Here is a 23,194-nt window from a genome sequence, read left to right on the forward strand (position 1 = left end):
TGTACCATGAGAGAACAGGCTGGTTTAATTAAATTAGTTTAATGTCCTACTGTTAAACCACAATAAAGACTGGCTTAACCTCCTATCTTTGTCAATAAAGTTCAAGTTCATTGAAGTGTGCTAATATAAATTGCTCTGTCAGAGGAAAGAAATAAAAACTGTTTGAATTTACATGGAATTGGCTTCAAAAAGACAGATCAGTTTTTAGAGATTTGTGTTGAATTGATGCATTTTGTTAGCGGAGACAGGTTTTAATGGTGTTACAGCTGTTCATTGATGCAGGCTTCCTCTCTTTCTTCTGCTATTAAAGTCTTGATAGCTTAGGTACTTTCTCAAATTATTTAGTTATTTTCCACAGTAGAAAATGTCACATGGGTGTTACAAATTGCTCAGTCTTGTTCCTTATCTCTAGCAACCAGCTTTGTGATCCTCAGCAGTTATACCCTGACCTCTTGCAGCCTGCCTGTTCTCCTGTATTTCAGGGAAAATATCATCCTACTGATGATGCAGGGATGTGTTGGAGGTATCAGGCAGGAGTTCAGAAGCACAGCTGAGACCAGAACCTCCCTCTCCTGCCTCTCAGTTTAGCCTAGCTGAGCATTGGAAGACTTCACTAAGAGGATGATAAAGTAACTTTTTGTAAAATTGCAAGCGCTCTGCCTCTTCCAAATGAGAGCCTGATTCCGTAGCCTTTTTTAGACAAAGTTTTCACTAAAGAGAAAAAATACTTTGTATTCAGGATCCCAGATGTGCCAGGATGACAGGGCTATTTTCAGACAATGGCAAGATCTATGAAACATTTCCATTTATAGTTTCAGGAAGCGTATTCAGCATCTACTCTAAACTAATCTTTTAAACTCCCTCTATAGACAATATAAGGGGGCTCTGTTGGAAAGTAATTAATCCTGCGTGTATTTGACAACTGTCTGGAGTGGGACAAAATACACTGGCAAATCCCATCCCAGTTGCTGAAATTATTTGTCATATAACTGAAAAATTACACGTATTTTCCACAGAAAGTTTATTTATATGGATTTTGCTTGAAAGCATCCTCAAGAATTATGTTTTCTTAGAAGGAAGTTTGTATGGCAGAGATTGTGAATGACAAATACTCTCTTGGCTTTCTAATATTCTGGAGGTTTATTTAAAAGGAATATGTGCATTCCATGCATTTTTAACTCAAGCCTCCAACAGACACTTTCTGATGTATTATCAGAAATAATACAATTCTTCCAGTGCAACACCTGCAGGGAGTGTGTCTCCTGTTAATACAAGACAGGCTGTCCTCTTGTTTGAATCCGAGGTAAAAAACACCATATCCCAGGGCTTCCAGGTATTTGATTTGATAGTATAGTAAATGATTGTTGCAAACTTAGAGCCAGGAGCCAACTTTCTTCTAAAATAATCTGTCTAAGCATGCAAGTTTTAACAGAAGCACTGGTTGTTGTAGATGTTTATCCAACGGGTACATGATCCTGAGGTATAAGGACAGAGTAAAATTGTTTGCTATTAAAATTATCTAAACTGTACAGAGTAAACAATTTATTCGATCACACTGAACAATTATCCCTGTTCCCAAATTATGCATGAGCGGTTCCCTGCTGACACTTTATTTTGTATGTTCATTATTTGAAATTGCTCAGTGAACGATTTCTATGAACTGCTTGCAAGTGATTTTTCTGGGACTTGATGGAAGGGCCTGCTCTGCTTGCTCTAGCTCTACTTAAATCACATGATTCCCCCCCAAAATAGGAGAGCTGATATAAAACAGGTTGGATTTCCTAAAGCAGGGTCATGATGCGCTTGTCACTGCCCTGCCAGGGCAGCTTGCTAACCGCATTGGGGAATAGCGGGGAGCCTGTCCTCTGGGGGTTGGCTTCTTTCTGGAAATACAGGAATACCAGAGATGCGGTTTGACTACATTGCTTGTCTGGAACTCAAATTGCTATCAACATGTCGCTCTCTGTTAATGTGAGGCAGCTCTTGCTTCACACAAAACTGAAAGACAAGTAATAGAGCCATGCTTTTGCATTGCATCTGTCCTCTCATCGGGTGACAGCCCATTTTTTAGGGGTCCCTGCTACAGCAGATTTGGCAGCACTGGGTGAACTGACTGTGATTTTTCTGTTCCCTTTTTGGACAACTTCCACGCGTAAAGAAAGTTCAAAATGATCATGCAGAGATATCTGTGCTAATCCTGAAATAAATCCGTTTCAACTGCAGCTCTCAAAGTTCTCTCTGCAGAGATCCTTGTGAATTTATATGGGTCTCTGTGACTGTCTTTATAAATCAAAGCAATTGCGAATATTGTTGGAGGACGAATGCATGCATGCTTTTGGGTGTTGGTACAATGACAATTAATGTTCTGTTGCAATATTAGTCCTTTTTGGCTCTACATTTCGATATTCAATGGTGGCTATTTTTGAGAAGCAAAGGCTAGGATTGAATCTCCAGGACATTGCATATTAGCACCATTATTAACAATTTTGTAGGAATTTTTAAAATTATTGATAAGGATTTAGAATTTTATTTAAAGATTAGAAAAGGAACAATATTAGAAATTAGAAAAAATTATTAGAAATTAGAAAAAATTAGAAAAAATAACAAGTGTTTAACACATCCAAAAGGACAGACAGAATGGAAAAAAAAAAAAAATCTAACTTAAAAACTTGAAGAAGGAGGACAAAGAGAAGTAGGGGGAGGCAGAAGATGAGTCTAAGGAATTATTTAAACAAGCGACAGAGAAAGCATGTAGGATTTGAGAGTGAAAACACTCCACAGTTTGAGGGGGAAGAAAAGGTAAATAGATTAGCTCAGAAGAACTTTGTATAGGCATGAGGTAGCTTTTATAGATACAATTTTTTTCTTTTCAAAAATACACAGAGAACAAGACTGGGGAGAAAAACACCAAGGAACACACTGGGGAAGAAAGTAAGCCAAAAGAAATATTAGGAACAAAAGTTTGAGAGCAAAAAGCAAACCAGGAATGCACAAGTTTGGTCCAAATGCACAGAAATGGGTTGATCTAGGCTAAGCACCAAGCAGTAGCATTTTATGCACTTGATCAGATTAGCAGTCCTAAATAAGAGACTTTGAAATACTCCTTGTTTTAAGCATAAACCTCAAGGTGATAATAAGCACCCAATTTTTTAATTCATTGCCTCCTCCACCGTTTCTGAAGAGTCAGCACCAAACAATTGCTAAGAAGTGTCTGGTCTGCCTTTGGTGTGCACCCCATCTATGCTGCCTGATGCCAGACTTCAGCTGTGGATATCATGAAGCACTATGAACATGTGTTCTGAGTTACAGCATGCCACAACTGCTTCTACCTACCCTGATCTTTGAGAGCAAAGGTAAACACAAATGCAAAAAAAAAAAATTGGGAATCCTTCTAATTTCAATGAATAAATAAGACCAGTCTTCTGAGTAATGTTTATTATACTTTCTCGTTCTGTAAAGAAAAAAGCAACAAAAAAACCCCTATTATATAGGGTTAAAAACAGGGATACAGACTGCAATAAACATACATATATTTAAGATTATTGCTTTTGCATGTAGCTTAAGTACATATACCACTGTATAAAGCAGTTTCAGACCTAAAATGGCAACAAAAATGGTAAACAAAAAGGTACTAATAATTTGTAAAATAAAAACCAATATAAAATGTTTTATGTATCAGTATTTATTGTATTTTTTTCTACTAGTACTTACTCATTAATTCTTTAAATAATGAACATATATACTGAAAGGACACTATGCTTTTGAAAAGCTGTAACTGAACAAGAAAATGGAGATCCAGTGAGAAACAGAGCATAGTCCTGAATGTATAATTCCTTCTTAAGAAGTAGTCCATTCCCCTCAGTAGGAAGATCTGCTTCAGAATATCATCTGAGAGGACATGACCTTTCTGTAAATGAAAACAGGATAGTTTTTCTCCATACTCAAAATATTTTATCTAAGCTAAAATTCTTAGTAAAATAGAATAGCTACTACAACAGAATTCAGTGAAAGTTTTAAAGATTTTAATGTGAGAGAGTAAGATGAATGAAGCACAATAAGGATTTCCAGCACAACAGCTGTTTTATAGAAACTGCTGATACTCATGCCTGTGTATCCTGGCAGAAGTGAACTGGCTTGCCTCACTTTTGTTATGGAGTAAGTTATTTTTCATTTACCCTCATGTGAGAGAATGCCTATGGGAAGATACAGGGTCACACCTAATGTGTTTTAAAGTCATCCCATATCTTACCTGCCAGTATCCCACCCTTGTAGACATGTCCTGCAGTTGGGCCCTGGAAGTCCAAGCCCAGCACTGGGTATCTACATTATATCTACATTGTCCTGTACTCTTATTAGGAGTCCCTAAAACCTACACATGGGAAACACTACAACTATATGTGTGCTTCATCTCCACTGAGCCCAGACTCCTGCAGGCTGCTTGGGATCATCCTGCCAGAATCCCTGCCTGGGGACAGGGACCTGCTCAGCTCCTTTTACAGATCTGAGATGCTTTAATGCTTGCCTATGATGGGCAGTTTCTATAGAAGGTGATGGTGTGCCCACTTCTATACAATGACATAGAGCATTTATCCATTAAATGGGATTTTTGGCTTCAGTGTCTTTCTTATCCTAATGGACCTTACTCCCAGAAAATTATTATATCCCCCTATATACTACATGATATAGTTTCAGACAAGTTTGGATGGAGAGTAACCATTAGATACAATGAAAATGATGAGATTCACTGCTGAAATATTTACCACTATTATTTTATTGCAATTGTTTATTTATATGACTTTGGTGTCTGAGTTCTTGATCATGTATCTTTTATCATCCTTCATCTTCAAAACCCCACTCAGGTAGTGAAATAGTCCTGCCCCCACGATGTACCATCAATCCCTCTAATTAGGAGCTGCACTGGAACTGACAACTAAAAAAAAATTGCCTGTGAATCCACAGCAGAAGAGTAACTGCTATAAAATCCTTCTGCTCCCACAAGCTTTTGAGAATGTCCCATTTTTTTTTCCAGTCCAGAACAATATTTAACAACATTTGTAGCTTGCAGAGTGATGATTTGGGTCCAAACCTTCTGCTGGCATAACCCCCTGCAAAGCTACCCTCTAGGAGGGCATTGCTAGCCATGGTTTGGGACGTGACCCAAAATCTAGAGCTCAAAGATGACATGTTTGCGCTGCCTTTCTCCTACACGCTCCTGCTGATGAAGCTCAACCTACATGGTTTGATTCATCAGCATGAGGTGGCTTGATTCACATGTCAAGTTCAATTAACTCTTTTGATTCCCAGAGAAGCAGAATTACAGTAGGCAGAAACTGAAGGGACACAAAAATCTACAAGAAAGGAAAGTTAATGTGAATTAGACAAACATAAAAAAAAGGGTGTTCTCCCTTGAGACCTCTGAACCTATTATATTTTAATGCATATTAATGTAAACAAAGTAAGTATTTTCAAGAGGGATTAACAAATCAGCTTAAATATGGTATTTATTTTGTTACATAGTAAAAAATATCTGTCATACAGCAACACTCTAGGGAGGAAAAATATGCACTCAATTATTACAGGAGTAGAAAGAAAAATACTTAATCTGTTCACATCTGAATTCACCAAATAGATACTATTTTTTCCCTTTTCTATTTAAACAGTTTTCTTCTATGTAAATAGCTGCAGATTTGTTTCACTTTTAACACATGGTTTGCAATACCTGTTTATATGATCAATACAATACTGTATTTTAATTTTTCATATACATTGAGACCAAATATGTCTTATATTTATCATTTACAATAAGCAAAATTTTTTAAACACTTTTTTTTCCTGATAATGCAGTATCAACATATTATTTAATTACTACAAGCATATGCCTTTTTTGTGGTATAGCAAAACTATGCATTTTCATCCAATCATCTATGCAGCTTTTGCAGCTTTATCCTAGCACAGATCATATCTCTATATGTATAGTTTGCCATAATTCTTTCCATCACTGAGTTTCCTTTGAACACTGTCATACTTGCTGGGCAATTAATTCTTGAAAATACAAAACCTCGATGGCCCTCCTCAGTCACCAAGTCCAGCCTCTGTTATCACAGGCAACTGAATAAAATAATCTTTTTCATTAAGCACTTAAAATTTGCCTTGCAAAAATTATTAACTATAACAGTACATTGGGGTATGTCCACTCTGGTTATTCTGTAGTTTGTGTAGTTTTGAGTGGAATTGCATGATGAAAAGTGTTAGCTGTACTTACCCTACTAGTAGTTAAGAAACTACTACATAATGAAAGAATTGCAGGGTCAGTCCCATGCCCCTAAATAGGCAAGACTTGCTTTGAAATTCTCACTATACATTGCTGCATCCAACAAATTAATTTGCCACAAGCCCGATTTAAAATAAACCTCTCCTGGACAAAACCTGTATGAAGTTGAGTGCTCTCTTCCTGTCCCCTACCTCCCCATCCTGTTTTGGACCGTCCTAGGCCATATATTTTCCTGGCTTGTGCAGTAAATTTGAACCCTTCTGCAGGCTCTAAGGGCTATTCCAACACGATGTCCACGGTTATAAAAACTCTAGAAGATAAACTGATGCTGATGAATGAGTAAAGCATCACGTGCACCAGATTCTGCCACTCTTACCTACAGTAGTATACAAATCTAAACATAACCCCACAAAAGGTTATGGAACTGGTAAAAATGTAAAATGTGAGTAAAGGGGAATCACTGCATAACAAGAAAAGGATTCATTGACAGCAACATGGACTTAAGTATCCATTTTTTTAAACCGATTATGAAGGAGGCTGATCACCTCACTGATAATTATTCCTGAGTAGTAACAGGGGCTTAAACTGGATGATGCTCAAGTCAGAACTCCATCCTAGCTCCAAATGTTTACTAACCTATAAATAATCATAGAATCATAGAACAGTCTGGGTTGGAAGGGTTCTTTAAAGGCCCCTTGAATAAGCAGAGATCTCTTCAAATAGACCAGGTTGCTCAGATTTTGAATTTGAATGTTCCCAGGGACAAGGCATCCACCATCTCTCTGGGCAGTCTGTTTCAGTGTTTCAACACAGTCATCATAAAAAGATTCTTCCTTATATCTAATCTGAATCTACCCTCTTTGAGTTTAAAGCCAGTACCTCTTGCCCTATTGCAACAAGCCCTGCTATAAAAATTCTGTCCTCATCTTTCTTATAAGCCCCCTTTAGTTACTGAAAGGCTGCAATAAGGTCTCCCTGGAGACTTCTTTTCTCCAGGCTGAGCAATCCCAACTCCCTAATGACTGGATGTATAGGATATCACAAAAGCTTGTCTGATTTCACTGACATCAGTCTTGAGTCTTCACTCAGGTAGATTACACAGCCCTCTGAAAACACTGGTTTACGAGATGCATACCAGAGAGTATTTTACAGTATGTTTTAGAAATGCTGCCCAGATTAAAAAAAAAAACAAAACAGAGGTAGAGCAGGCTTGCTGTCTTGTTTCCAGTCCTTTTGTGTGTACTTATATTATTGTAGATGTATATGCCCTGAATTCTACAGCTGAAATGTTCTGCTAGTCATAACTCAAACAGATGCTGGAAAACTAGAAACAATTTTTAAAAGTGACTCAAAGCCCAAAAAGCACAGCAGCAACAGCTAAACAAGATTAGCTAAGAGTATGTTCAGATATTGACTCAGATGTCCTAGTAGAGATTTCTGACAGTAACCGATTTCAGCAGTGAAAAGCATCACAGTGGATTGTGTTTGGAAACCAGGCTGAAACCAAGGCACACACCAGTCACAAAGAAGAAAAAAATTACCAAAAGTATGTCACAAAGCACCTATCACTCCAGAGTATCTTTCTAAGCAGTATGCTATAGTTTAAATAGAATATAGAAGCTTGATATAAAAATTGGATGAGCAAGACTCCTTGGTCTTATTTGGAAGGTGAAGATGATCAAATTAGTTAACTTTAGTAGGATCAGAATTTAGTAAAGACAAGTTTTCTTGATTATATGGGCCAAACCTATATATTCAAGAAAACTGAAAATTAATCATTTATATTACACCTAAATCTAGAATAAGATCTCTTTTATGTATATAAAATATTTTTATTTTTGTAGATTGTTAACACATGAAACATTGAGTATAAACTTCATATTGGTCCAACATGTGTTATAGCATGAGAAATTTACATATTCTTGTTATTTTATCAGAATGAGGGGTGGGGGGTTATTTTTAAATGGCCTGTTAAAACACAGTGTAAGGTTTTCAGAGCAACTCGGCCAACTAAAGCAGAGAGGGATTGTGAGGCACAGCCCAAGTGACAACACCCATGAGAGATGATGCACTTCTTACCCACCTCAGGCACCATTGACAAATAGGACATGATAGCACAATCACAGCACTGAAGTTACATGAGAATACCTGTCCTGAGTCATACCAAGGCCAGGTAGCCTGCTATCCTGTCCCTTAACCATGAAAAGTATAGGAAGAGGGCACACACAGCTGTACATCCTTACTGCACACTGCCAGGCAATGGCACTGTGTTATCATCTTAACAGGTCTTTAAAAGCCATCAATGAACTCTCTGTTTCCATTTTTTTTTTAATTCTGTTTTGACCAGGACAAAGTAGCTCTGTGACTCAGGGACTTCACACACTAAGTAGTAGATACAGAATACAGTGCATGGAAGGGTTATGAGAATGATTTGGGGATTATCCCATTGCACGCTGTGGTATTTATGTTTGTCAGATTTTCCTCTCTGAGAAAGTAATATAAAGCTAAAAGCAAAACTTGTACAATGTTATCTGCTCTACATTGAAGGTCCTTCAAACAGGAAGTGTTTCATATCACTTCTAATAGCTTTCTTATACATATTGCATGATTATCTTTCAGCATAAGATTGTATCATCATTTTAAGTCCTCCATCAACAACTCACAGTTCTAAACTCATATGTATACCCACATATGAGAAAAACACACAGTGGTCATCCTACCAAACAGGCCAGCAATTTTAAAATATTAAAAATACGATCTACTTCCAGATATATCAAGAGGCAATCCATTCTCATTAAATAGTAATGGTTCTTATTTTTTGATTACTGGCTGGCATCAGGGATAGCAGCAGGAAGGTGAGTTACCAAAGACATTCAGACACTTCTCTCCAAAGGCACAGTGACCTCAAGGGTCGAAACCAACTCTCTCCTACTAAGTATGAGCTGGGGCTCCCTTACACCATTAAAACACTACAGAATTAGGGAGAGAATATCTTTTCAATCGAGAATTTCATAGGCACAGAAAAGTGACTCTGGAAGCTAAACAAGAATGTTTCAGTTAAAAATTGTATTTATTGCTGCAGCTGTTTTAGTCTCTTCCTACAAATGTAGCTAAAAAGAATATTGTACAACAAACTCCAATGGTTTGGCAGTTGATTGATTATTGTACATGTCACGAAGGGCACCGGCACTGCAGAAGCCTAAGTCCAATAGCATCACATTCTATCAGAAACACTACACAATCGTTTCCCTAAGCTATAGTTGCACCAGTTACAACTGTTCTATTTTTGTAAAGCCAGCAATGACATTTATGTTTGTTTTCACATAATACCTCTTTAGGACAGTCAGAGAGAAACCAATCACTCACAGGATAGAATTTGTTGTTTTATTTTTTTGGTTTCTTTAAGAATCTTGTTGTGCATTTCAAAATCTTTCACTTATTTAAGAAACAAACCCAATATGATTGGTCCTTGGTTTTCTGCATTATTCGCATTAATTGAAACAATGTTCATGTGGCATAAATATGAATGTTATAAGCAAGTTGCTATATTTTGAAGACAACTTGTTTTCGTTGACTATTCTGACTATACTTCATTATGGCAAAAATTTTGAGAAAATATAATTACAAATACCGTGGGCTTGCTTTTTTAAAAAAATCCCGAACAACACAACACAGAGGCCACCACAATTGCAATAAAACCTCAACCTGTTATGATTTGTTTTCCTCCAAAAGTAAGAAGATGAAGATCAACAGAAGAATCAACAGAAAGTAAACATATTGCAGAGACAGTAAAATGCAGAAGCCAACCTGCTGGCTTGAGAGGGAGAAAATTCAAGCTACTCCAATAAACGTAAATGGCACTTGTCAGTCAAATCTGGCTTGACTGGGTCTTGATCTGCTTCTGCTCTTCTGCTTTGCCACTTTGCATTTTCTTTCATCACTTTGAGGAATGGCTGCAGCAGAATGTTCCTTCCTAGGGCGGTGAGAGGAAGGAGCCGCAGTTTGTAACCCCTGAGGGCTTGCGGCGTGGGGAGCCTCGCTGTAGGTGGTGGGGAGAGACCTGCACTGGAGGGGTCTCTGGCAGTGCAACATGATAGAAGTTTGGTAACCGAATGTCATATCTAAAGCCTTGCCCCACGTGCACCCTGTCATTCAAGGCATACAGTTTTTCAGCAATGTCGCTCCCAATTAAAATTGAGAACAGGCGGGAGATGAAACGGTGTTTAGCAAACAGCAGATAGAGCTTCTTTCTCCTCCAGGCCACATACCGACAATCTGTCTCTGCTGTAAGTGTTACCTATAGAAGAGAAAATTAAAGAGCTAGGTGACAAGGCAGTGATGTTGCCACTGCTCTCCTTGCTCAGAAGGCAACCCCCTCTCTCAGCAGAACCTGCCTACTGCAATTAGAGCCTTTTAATCCAGGCAGAGAGCTCTGGAAGGTCTACTGTAGGCAAAAGACAACCGAGAAGGGTGACTGGGGATGGACTGAATGATCATATCTGGTTGGCCTTGGTGACAGTATGACTGTGCCCACCTTGTCAGGATGCCCTGCCTCAGCCCTGCACTCCCTGCTCCACTCTTGGCAGCCTCAGCTGGAAAGGCAGGTCTAAAGAAAGCTCTCAACAAATGCCATTTGCCCTTGTGACAGGAGACATCAGATCCCACACAGGCAGGACACAGCATGTTGGTCAAGTAACAGCAGTGGGAGGGCTCACAGATTAGAGGGGGCAGCCCCGACTGACACAATGTCCTGTGCTGTAACCTGTGCCAAGCTGTGTCACAGGCATGTCTCTCCCTGGCTCATCTCCCATTGAGAAGCCTCTTCAGCACCAGTTTCTATCTGCCTCATGCAAACCTGGCTTCTCAGGGCTGGATATTGGCACAGCCAAAGAATGCAAACAGGGCCTACCTCCTGGATTAGCTTTAAGAAAAACCCTACCTGTTGTAACAAGATACAAACAGCTAAACCAGTCCAACAGCTAAAGAGGACTTCCCTCCCAAAATTAATAGAATGCCACTTATTTTTATAGCATCCCAAAACCCCACAACTGAATAAATTTATTTCTAAATCAAACAGTACTTGAACAGTTTTTTGTAGTACTAAAAGAAACCCATAAAACAAAACCCCTCATCTTTTACCTGGAAAATTCCCTCTTCTGTGGGCCTCAGTGAATCCCATTCAGGAGAATCCAGAAATTGGAGAGGAAAAATATAATGCAGAAACTCCCCATCAACTGTTACTCTGATCCTACCAAGATAAGACATGTTAATTTGTTAGCACTACCTGTACACCAGCAAGGACTGCAACAAAAATGTGCTGTTTCTACTGTGTGAGGAATTTAAATACAGCTTTGAGAGCACAAAAAAAGCAATCAATGTCCAACAGTATCCTAATTATATTTTTAAACCCAACTTGATCAGGCCAATTGAAAGAGAACACAAGACAATCACGCAACTGAAATGGAAATCTTTGCAGGCTTTATTCAAGTCATATTATTCTCTCTGTGGCAGTGCAGTGCAGTCTGTGCAGTGACATGCTAGCTTTGTCATTAAAAGGCCAGTGTGAACTGGAGCAGTGAAAGACCAATGCCTGTAACACCATTTGCCTTGTTCCCCTGAAAACCATGGGATTTACTTCTAGGTTTGGCAAATAGGCACTTTAGAGGGAACAAAGTGGCAAAAGCAGGGAGTGGGAAGCAGGAGTTCCCCACGGTATGTAGTAGAGAGGGCTCTCTCCATGTTTAACAGGATTACATGGCCACAGGACTGTGTCTGGAGCCAGAAGAACAGCCTGGAGGTATGGGATCTCTATGTGAATGTTGCGGCCTTCTGCAGATGCCACAAAAAGAAAAATTTCCTTTCTACTTTTTAAATAATATTTAAGTTTGAAGGCACACAAGAAGCCCTGTACCAGGTGAAGAAGGGCAGTAGGAACTTCCTGTTAGTTGATTACTATCCGGCTGGGCATGTAGAAGGGTGGATACCTCTCCTATAGTACACCTATGACCAAAAGCAATCTCCATGAGGTACTCCCAACAATGCTCTGAACCGGGGTGTCTTAAGGACAATTGCCTACAATCCATATTGTCCATTGCAAGTAGTCCTAAATCAGCTGAATGTCAAGCTGCCTACAAATTCCATCTGTCCATGCACCAACCTATCAAAATTCACCCACAAAGTGTCCCATCAAAGACAGTCCATGGACATCATCCTGGGTATCCCACCTAGTCTTGTGGCAGTCTAGTATTGCATGCTGCTTTTCATACAGTACAAAAGCTAGTATTTCCCTTCAGTAAAGCATCGGCAAAGTTGCCAGAAGGTTTCCCTGTAATTAGGGAATACAAGCAGGTCGATTTATTGCCTCAGGGTCTAACAAAGGGCCACAGTATACAGTACCTGTAGATACAGTTCTGCAAATCTTGACAGGGCTCAACTATGTCCCCTTGTAATGAAAAGGTGCTTTTAAGCCTTTTGCTCTCCCTTACTCCTTTTCTTCTCCCAACCCCTTGAAAGCAACTAAATACAATCTGTATCAATGTCAAGATCTCTATTACACAGAGTTTACCTCAGTATATTCAGTTTCATAACTAACTTTTAGTCTCATTTCAGATTATATAAGTAAAGAAAAATAAGACAGATGCTGTTCTCATCAGCTAGGCAGTAGATAGATAGCAAACCACAGCCTGAAAACTGAAGTACATATTTGTTCCCTTTATCTGCCTAACCCGTTAAGTGCTATGATATAGTGGTCTGGAAAAGAATGACTTCAAATCTTTTTCTTCATGCTATTACAGATTTTGTGCTTAGTGTTTTTATGATAGTGCTATGCTAGACAAGTGTATTTAGCCTATTAATATTTATATTACTTGCATTAATATTTAATCTATTGTATTGGAAAATAAACAAAAAATACACAAATCAGGCCTTTTTTTTTTTTTTTTCTCTCATTTTCAAGGAGTTAAAAATAAAGGTATTTGCAGCATACCTGAACAAACTAATACCAACCTGCCTGATACAAGCAAGGACAGTTTATCAATAGGTGTTTTGCCCTGCATGGCGTAACAGTGTTCCTTCTCCAGGGTAATCACTTCTGCATCACAGCACAAGACGATCTTCCTGTACACAGTCAAGGAAATTCCCAGAGGCTGGAACAGAGCACTGTAGAGTTCCTGGAATTCTCTGTCAAAGGCAACACTCCGAACTTGGTAGGTAACATAAATGAACTGGACGAAGCATATAGCAAACAGTATAAAATTCCAGGAGAATATATCAGCAGCACAGATATCCAGCCAAGCCCAAACAGAAGAGCAGAGAAAGCCCAATCCAAGCAGGCTGAAGACATAGAGAAGCCCAAAGAATCCACTTCCACCCATGAAGCCCACAACAAAGAGAATACTGGCTAGGTGGTAGATAGATCCCTCTGCCTCTTGCTTCCAGGTGGTACACGTAGGATGTGCATATATCAAACTTTCCCAAAAACTTGCATTTTCTCCCATGGCTGGAATAATTTGTTGATTCAGCTAAATCTTGGAAAATTTTATTTATGAGATGCAACTAGTGAGCTCCTTTGCTTTTCCATTCTTGCGAACTCTGTTCCATGATCATATAACATCACGGTCTCTTTTGGTAGTGAGGTTGTGCTTAGGATATCCAGCAACTAGGCAGTTAATGTTCTCCATGCTATTTCTCATCAGTTCATGCATTGTTTTGACTTTCGTCATGTCATCTGTAGCTTCATCTGATCTGGACAAGTGAAGAAAAGACTAATTACTTATAAAATTATTTTCATCAGCTAGCCTCTATCAAAGTTTTTACTGTCTAAAACCACAGACTACATTACAGTCTTCCAATTCCCCTTGCAGCTCTGGGATTTCAGGATCAAACCTTAATATTCATTCAACTGAAGATCATATTCCTGTATCTATGAACCCTGTCATAACCAATGAAATGAACCCATGTAAACCTGTACTTGTATTCACAACATTCTGTGACAAGCCTTTGCACAGCCTCATTGTTGAGAAGGTAGTTGCATTTGTTGGTCCTGAAACTGCCCCCTGAGAGCCTTATTTAACATTCTAACAAGCTCTTTAACAAGAAGAGACAGTGAACTCTTTTTCCTTGTTCACCTCCTCCATCTCGCTCTGGATTTCAGTCAAACCACTCTCTCTAATGTGTTGAGCAAGGCTGCTCTCTGTTCCTGGAGACAACAGACTACATCCCCAAACACTACAGTATGGGAAACCCAAGTATCCCAGGGGATGGTCTTTTCTATTCCAAGGTTTTTGCCTGAAAAACCTGTCATATATAAGAAAGACTATAAAGTTTAAAAGCATCTCTATATAGATCATGTTATTAGAGGTAATTTAGTAAGTAGTCCTGCAAAATATTACTCAAAGGACATTTACAAAACAATTTTATAACATTCAAAGTTTTACCTCATATAATTTCATGCCATGGACCACAGAATTTTTTTTGTTCAACAAGTTATTTGTTTTCATATGACAATGATTATATTTCATATATTTCATATAATAATTGCTAAGAATTTGAAAAGGAAAACACACAACCAATAAACACGAAAAAAACAAAAATAAGTTTAAAAAAATCAAAACCAGCTTTCTATGTCTGTCTTTTAAAATAAAAATACATGCTTCAATGTGAGATTACACATGGTAGAAATTGCAAATGCAGTATCTCTCAGTGGTGTCATCAAGATTAAAAACTTCCAAAGTCTTTAAGTGTCTGGTTCTTTTCCCGGTAAAAGAGCAGGGAAGCTAAGAAATATCTTGCCATCTACATTATTACATTCTCAAGAATATCAAAGCTCAGGGTTTTTTTTTTATTTTTTCCCCAAGAGCCACATTACAGGCCTGTATCTCTTCTGTAGAGGAACTGGATGAAGACCTCTGGACTCTAATTGAGGAAGTAAAAAGTGACCACAAAAAACTCAGAGAGGAGTTTAGGGAGAGCATTGTCCATGTCATGCCAGTGCAAACTGGAGACCTTGCTATTTAGACAGGCTATGGAGAGAGGATACACCACATGGGGCAACCTGTGGTTCTTTTTACACAAATATGGGGAAGACATGAGGAGATGGGATGGAAAACTCACCTCTGCTTTATCAGCATGGGTATAGGAATTAAAGGGAAAAATTACCATCAGAGGCACTTTCTAAAGGATGGATGTAGCTCCAGTCTCCTGTAGGCAAGCCCCTAGACAGAATCAGATCCTCTGGAAGGGACCTCCCATTTGTATTCAAGGGAGAAAGCCGTGACTACCAAGACCAGCATTAGAGAGGCCCTGCCTCTAGCCAGGTAGAGGCATGGGATAACCATGTCTATTGGATGGCCTGGTACATCCGACCCACAAGAATACAAAGCTTTGGCTGATACTGGAGCACTATGAACTCTAATGCATTTTTCCCTCACTGGGTCCTCCTTGCATTATCTTTTATTTCTCTCTGAATTTGGGGAAGGGAATATTTAAAAGAAAGGAATAGGGTTCATCTCATTAGAGATCTCGCCTCCTGGAATATATATTGTCATTAAACCAAGACAGCACCTCTTCTTACTCAAGAAATTATTCTAATATTTGTGAGCTAAAAATTGGTGGTAATTTTTATTATCAGGTATTATGTAGAACAGAGACAATAATAGGTATGGACCTAAGGACAATAAAATTTCTAATTTTGATGGGTATTTAGTGCTAGATAAGGCCTCTCACATTTTTCTTTATAGTTCCTACAAGTCCAAAATTTAAATTCTTGAGGGCTTCAGAACAGTCACTCTAATTAAGCCGTTCATCTACTGCAAGCAAGGCTGGGGGGGGGAGAAAAATCCTCCATATCAAAAAAACAAAGAGCTGTGATAGCAACTGAGTTATCCTCCATAGCAGCACAACACTGCCAAGTTTGTAAGTCTGGCTGTGGTGAATAGTTATTGCTACAAGTTCATTTGATGGTGATCGAATGAGCAGGAAACTGCATTTAAAGCAGGTTATCTGGATTATAAACCTGAAGAATTGTATCTTCCCAAGTACACATTGAGTACTTTCTACTCAGTCCCCTGCCTATGGAGAAGAAGGAGCACCACGCACAGCACAGTGTCTGCCATATTCAGAATAACATTGACATATTGACATCTGTAGGCTGCCAAAATTAGAGGTTCATTCAAGACGAGTCCTCACAGCTTGGGAAGGAGCTGTGACCTGCCAACAAAGGCTGAATTACTGAGATGCTTCAGAGTGTTTTGCCCCACCACACATCCCACCTTCTTCATTAAGAGCAGATGAAGTGATGCAAAAAATCAGCCCAGGCTAGAGATGGGAGCAATGTACAGTGGCATGGACTCCTTTTAAATAAACAACAGCTGGAAGGACTAAGCTGTCATCAGAAAGTGTTAAAATCAACAAGTTTGCTGGAGTTTCAAAGCAGTAAATGGAGTATTTCACTTATACTCTCCCAAATAAATACCTGTCAGCAACTTAAAACGTCATATAAGTAATATACAAAACCAGTCAAAACAGAATGAATTTATATTGTAATTTAAATGCACATAGTACAACCTTCCCCTCAAATGGGTATTTTCCTCATACATTGCAGTATTCCCACAAAGAATTACCAATTATGTACATCTTTTATTTGCTTGAGAACTGTGTACTTTACTCCGTTTTTGTCACTGATGACTCAAATTCAACTCTGAGAAGCTTTGAGTGTTAGTTACTGTGTCTGGATCACAATAATTCCTGTGAAAAATAAACCCTAAAAGCCCTTAGGCTACCAGCAGTTCTCTCTTCGGTCTTCTTAATTAAGTCAAAAGTAAAACTATTCAAAGTTTGAATACTCTATTCTTTAGTTGCCTTATCCCAAGTATTCAGAAAGAAAGCCCTCAGCACTTTCACACTGCACATGTTGGCAGGCTATAGAGCTGTACATGCTAATTGTGTAACCAGCCCAGATGAATTGTTTGCTACAGGTTTGGAAGCAAAGAAAGATTTTCCTTTACAGCATATACATTTTCATGCACAAAATGAGATTATACTAGATTTAGCAGGATTTGTCTCACTGGTTTTAGCCACTACAGTGTGTATGTTTATACATGAGCTAGTGGACACAGCCTGGCTCAACAGCTCAGCAACTCCACCAGGAACAAGGCAGTCCCTCCAGCCAAGGGGGGGGCCCTCCTGGCCCTGACACCCCCCACTTCCAGAGGGATGAGCTCTGAGCACCCCCTGTAGGCTGGCAAATTACATCTGGTCTAGCAATCTTTTAGATTATAAAAAGAAACTGCTGCTTAATTTTAGCAAGTAGTTTTACATGCAATGTAAACACATGTATCAATTAATGTACCCCTGCCTTCCATTGCCCCTGCATCTCTGAAATCCCCTCTGTGGCCCCTACTGACACCTACTGCTCTTGAGGCTTCTTTATGTATCATGCTTTTTCCAAGTTACTTTCCTTCTGCAGTTGTCATTTGGGGTTAGACACCCAAAGGGACCAAGACAACCAAACTCTTAATTGCAATGCCTAACTCAGTGCACAGAGGAGCTGTGCACCTACAGAGAGCTATGGCTACGCACCTGTAGGCAAGTATGGGCAGGTAAATAAGGTAAAATAATACAGTGATAATCCATCCTTGAATCCACATCAGGCTCAAAACATGCATACAACAATTAGGACAGTAACTAACAACACAAGCTAGCTTACCTTAAACTTCTTGACACTATATGCCAGAGAAAGCTGTAATTATAATACTGAAAAACACAAGGTTTTCCCAAGAAAATGCAGCCTGCGCAATATAGAAAACAGTACAGTAGCCTCATCACAGTCCATAAGATCTATTCAGGAAGATGTAAGAAGGACGAGGAAGAAAAGGACTACCCAATCCAAAAGACAAAGGTATCAAGATAATCAATCACTATAAAAGTAGATATATTCAGATCACAAAGACACACAAGCATTCATAGCAAAGGTAATTAATTAGTAGGATGGTTTTAAAGATTTCCTTTGCTGGGAATTAAGGAAGTCAGGATACTGTCTGGTCCCTAAAAAAAATCTGCGTATGCTATTATTAAAAAATTAATTGATTTACTACAATTCTATTTTTTATTCTACAGGAAGTCACATTAGATATTCGCAACAATGTCTCCTGGACTCTTGTCTTAAGTTACTTGATATAAAATAGTTGTATATATCTAGAAAGTTATATAGCTTGTCTTCACAGTGAAATCCAGAAGCCTATCTCAGATACAAACTAAGACAAGAGAAAACACTGAAGACAGGTATATTTCTGAAATTATTTCTCCTATAGACCTTATAGACGAAACTTTCATGCATGTGTAGCCAGTACCCCTCCTGCGAATGTTTTTCAAAGGAAGGGATGTGTTATCAATGAATGCTTTACCATGAAACATGTCTGCAGGCCCAGCAACCAAGCCCCAGGATCCCACTCCCTGGGTGAGTGTCATCGCGGAACGAGGAGGGACTGCAGTGCAGTTCTCAGTCTCCCTTCTGCACAACTTCACAGCTTTAATGAAAAGGGCAGCAAGTGACCCATTCATACGAGTCAAAATGAGTCACTGGGAGCACGTTCATGGGAAGAGGGAAGACAGATTTCTCCTTCTCTTGGATTGAGGAAGGCATCCTCTGTCTCACTCATGTCTCATTGCTATGTCCCACCCACTGGATCAGTGCTCCCAGTGGAGGCTGTCACACTGAAGGTAAAGTATCTCGGGTGTTAAGAAAAGTGGTCAAACCACACTCTTCCTTGTCCTTCCAGTACCCCCCTGGGCTGCAATTGCCAAACTGTCCCACTCCCAGATCATCCATGTGAAGTGATACCTTCCTGGAGAGCAATCTTTCTGGGAATGCTCAGAGCTACAAAACAAGAAGCTGGGGCATGCCCAGCCATCAGTGGTGCTTCACTGCCTTCAGGGCAGCTCTGAAAAACAACCGCCAAGCAGGAATTTTCAGGGCCAAAACTCTGCTTTGATCAGGCAGAATTTAGGTTACCAAATTCCAGGTTGTTCAGTAAAGCAGCCCCTTCAATCAGCTCCTGCCCAACCCTGGAGACACCCCAGTGTCATCTCTGCATTGAAGTCAATGGTCCACATGAACAACCCACCAGTGGCATGAGGCTGGTGAGTGGTTGTCCTCCTCACCAAGCTGGGGCTGACTCCCAGTCTCCCTGCTGCAGCAGATGCAGAATTGCTGTCTCCAAAGCAGAGCTCTTCAGTGGGACTTGGCACTTATTGAGCTTGCAGCTGGGAAGGCCTGTTTCTGCCTACAGTTTGCTCAAATTCCTACTAATCTTTTTAAGTGGAAAAAAGCTGGGCTTGGGGGAGGCCTCGAAAGGAAAAGAAATCCCACAGTAATACAGAACAGAAGGTTCATTAGAAGCACTGCATACAGTGAAGCTGGTATTATTTTGTCTTTAAATATTTAAAGACCAGCTAACTCTACAGAGCTTACAGTACTTCAACAATTCCTCATTTATCACTGTAAAATATACAATGCAACCCTCTGTGGTTGCAAAGCCAATATTGAAGATGCTGTCTATTTTATCATCTGGACAGTATCTGAAATGAAGAAAAAAATTACATATTTTCTTCCAATTTGAATCAGAATTGATGAACCATAAGTACCTGTGGTATTCCTGCCAAACTAAGCAGTATAATCCCCTTTCTCCTTTTTTTAAGGTCTTTTGGTCCTAGGAAACATGAATATGGAATGACAGTCAGACATTTTTTAAACTAACTATGGATTGCTAGCACTGATAAATTCGAGCAAGGCTCTTGTAAATTGTGCAGCATTGGCCAAAAAATAATTCAGGGGGTCTGTTTTATTGTGTTTTATAATAAAATTTCGAAGTCAAGTACAAGTTCAAGCTTCTCTACAGTTCAACTTTTAAATTATAATAGAGAAAGCAGCCACAATGCATATTTCACAAGTGCTTTAAAACTGTGTTAATAAACTGTGTTAATGTATTCTGCAGAATACAGCTTAAATGAATTTGTATGGTGTAGCAGTGCCCCTGGATGGGAATGTATTCTCATGAAATCAACTACCTGATGTGAACTTAATTTCTCAAAAAAGAAAGAAACACAGAGGCTTGGTTCATCACACTATCCCTGCATGCACGACTGGATTACAGAATTGTACCATGACCCCTATGTTCAAACATATAAATGGCACACTGAGCCACAAAACACCATATTTACATACCCTGGAAGCTCTAAACCAGAGTGAAATGCAGTGAAAGGTAGAAAGTGTGCCCTAATGGAGCTGCTGAAACTATCATTACTGGACGGTACAGTCTGGGTACAGTTCTACTCTCTGCTTTACAGGAACAAGTTTCATACAGCTTTACATACAAAGGAGAAACAGGCAGAAGCATGGACATGGCATGGGTTTAGCATCACCTTCATTAGTTTTCTATAACAGCCAGAAAACTCTTAGATTCATCACATAATATAATCACAAATAGCAGCTTTGTTCATTATGTAATATCTGACTTTTGTTTGGGCAACAGTGGCATGCCCAACAACAGGTATTCTATCATCATCTGGAGACACTGACCAGTGTATACTTTTTCGTGAATTAGGGGAACACACTAAAATAATGAAATAAAATCTCTTCTCTGAAGAGCCCACACACTTACTAAAAAGATCAAACCTAGCTTCAGCTAATAACCCTTTTCTTGAATCCTTAATAAACTTTCTGTTCTCAAAAACTTTCATCATAAAACCTGTGGTTCAGTTGTGGTTCCTGACACAAACCTTACAGGTAACTGTCAAGGCAAAGTTTGTGCCAGGAACCACAATTGAACCACAGTTACAATTTTCTTCTGTTTCAATATCTATTCCCCTCACTGGAGGACTTGCAGTTTACTTACTATTTTGCAGGCAAAGCATTTCTTTAAAACTTGACATTTTAAGCTACTTTATTGTTTGGCAACACACAGACCTTTGTGGAAAGCCCAAATAGCACCAGTTCTACAGATGTGGAAACCATTTCTTGTTTTGCTGTGGTCAGTGAAGACATTTTAACTTGTACGTTTACAATCATATTCCCATTAAACAATAAAGTAGCAAGAAGTCCTAATTTTGGAAGCCAAATTTCATTAATGACTTCTTTATAATACTACCAGGTGGTACATGATTCAATATTACAAGAGATTAGCTACATAAAATATTTGCCCATAAAGTGATTGACAGCCTAAATGCACACAAACCTTTACAGAACAGATGAAGGAAAATGTGCTAAAATATTACAATTTGGGAGAATATGTTTGGAAAAAATATTATAGTTTGGGGAAAAGAAGTGGTTTGTGTCGCTCGTTCTGTCTTTGGAAAGAAGCAACTGCAAATGCAAAACCAGAGCTTAATTTCAGGGTTCATCTGCTCTTACCATTTGTTGATTGAGAGAGGGAAGAATCAAATAACGTCCTCCTACGAGGCAAATCCCCAGCCGGAGAAAGAAATCCCCGGATCCCGAGTTGCTTTTGTGACAGCAGAGATACTCTCCGAGCCGGCTCTTGTGTGAGCGGCAGCAGCTGAACCCGGGCAGAACCAGAAGCCACGCCGTCCTAAGGGACAAACCCTAAACCCGAGACACATAACGAAGAGTCTCACTCCAGACAGAGCCCTGGCGAGTGGCAGCGCAGGGCAGCGTGTCGCGCTGTTCTGCAAAGGGGACACGGCAGAGCTCCCCAACTTCCAGCCAGGGCTGCCTCGGGCGCTCCGGTGACCAGGGCGCGCAGGGGAGGAGGGAGTGCTCCCCTCCCAGGGCAGGACCTGTCACACCCGCCCGGGACGCCGCCGAGCCCTCGGGGCGGGCAGCCCTCCCCCGACGGCCGGTCCCGCCACCGCCCCGGCCCCGACGTGCCTCCCCCCGCCGGGTGCCCCGGAGCGCAGCGGGGCCGGAGGGGCCCCCGGCTCCGCTCGACCCCGGCCCGAGCAGCGCGGGCGGCGCTCCGAGCGCTGCCGGACTGGACAGCGCCGGCGGGGGTGGGCGGAGGCAGCGCCAGGACTTCAGCCCGCCCCGGCTCAGCTCGGCCCCCGCCCTGCCCGCTCCCTTTACCTGCCCCGTGCCCCGGCCCAAGGAAAAGTTTCACGGCCGCCCGGACGGGACGGGACGCGACGGGACGGGATAGGACAGGACCAGATTCGCGCTGCCGCTCCTCGGCGCTGCCGGCAGCGCGTCCCGCGACGGGCACGGAGCCGCGGCCGTGACTAAAATAGGCAGCGGCGGCGGGAGCTGCGGGCGGCGCCAGCGCCGGGCGGGCACCGACACCGACACCGAGCGGCCGCAGCGCGCAGGCGCCTCTGCCCGCCCCGGGGGGCTGCGGGCGGCGGGAGCCCCGGGAGGGCCGGACCGGGCCAGCCGGGGCGGCGGGAGGTGCCGCCCGTCCCGCCGCGCCCCTCCCGCTCCGCAGCCGGTCCCTCCGCGGGGCTCCCGCACCGCCGGTGAGCGTCGAGGGGGCGGCGGTGCCGCCGGCTGCGGGGAGCCCTCGGGGACAGCGGAGCCCTGAGCTTGGGCACCTTAAAACCCGGTGCCGGTCTGGCGTGGGCACGCAAAACCTGCCGCTCCTGAGGCAGGCGGGGAGCGGCATCTCCTTTGGCACGGCTGTCTGGGGTTAAACTGTCTGCAACTGCTGGTTTGGAATAAATGAAATTACGATTTTCTTCTCTTTCACTTACCCCAGCAGCGTGTTTCTTCGGAAGGGAGATGCACGCCTTCGGGGTCGCCTTAATTACATGGCTGTCTCACCTATTCGTACGCGATATTCAGTTACCTTTTTTCCAAACAAGCAAATGCCTGCCGAGAACACAGCTAGAAGTGTCAGTGCAGAAGCGTTTCAGTACTAGCCACGCATTCGTTCTGGTGATCACTTTGTGTCTCGGGGAGACAGAATTAATGGATGG

The 23,194-nt window shown here is 41.0% G+C and overlaps 1 protein-coding gene across 2 annotated transcripts; it reads right to left on the reverse strand.

Annotated features, from left to right (window-relative positions):
- Positions 1-9,322: 9,322 nt before the first annotated feature.
- POPDC3 (popeye domain containing 3) lies at positions 9,323-22,446 on the reverse strand. Of its 2 annotated transcripts, none has more exons than XM_017818705.1 (4): positions 22,350-22,446; positions 13,277-14,014; positions 11,411-11,519; positions 9,323-10,568 (listed from the first exon to the last, which is right to left on the reverse strand). In XM_017818705.1, the coding sequence occupies exons 2-4, from the start codon at positions 13,765-13,767 to the stop codon at positions 10,245-10,247; spliced, it is 924 nt and encodes a 307-aa protein (XP_017674194.1). In that variant the 5' UTR covers positions 13,768-14,014; positions 22,350-22,446; the 3' UTR covers positions 9,323-10,244. The 2 variants fall into 2 exon arrangements, with proteins under 2 accessions (XP_017674194.1, XP_017674193.1); XM_017818704.1 differs by lacking the exon at positions 22,350-22,446 and adding an exon at positions 21,678-21,992.
- Positions 22,447-23,194: the final 748 nt, after the last annotated feature.

The sequence above is a fragment of the Lepidothrix coronata genome, unplaced genomic scaffold (assembly GCF_001604755.1).
Source record: "Lepidothrix coronata isolate B3197 unplaced genomic scaffold, Lepidothrix_coronata-1.0 Scaffold70, whole genome shotgun sequence".
NCBI lineage: Eukaryota > Metazoa > Chordata > Aves > Passeriformes > Pipridae > Lepidothrix > Lepidothrix coronata.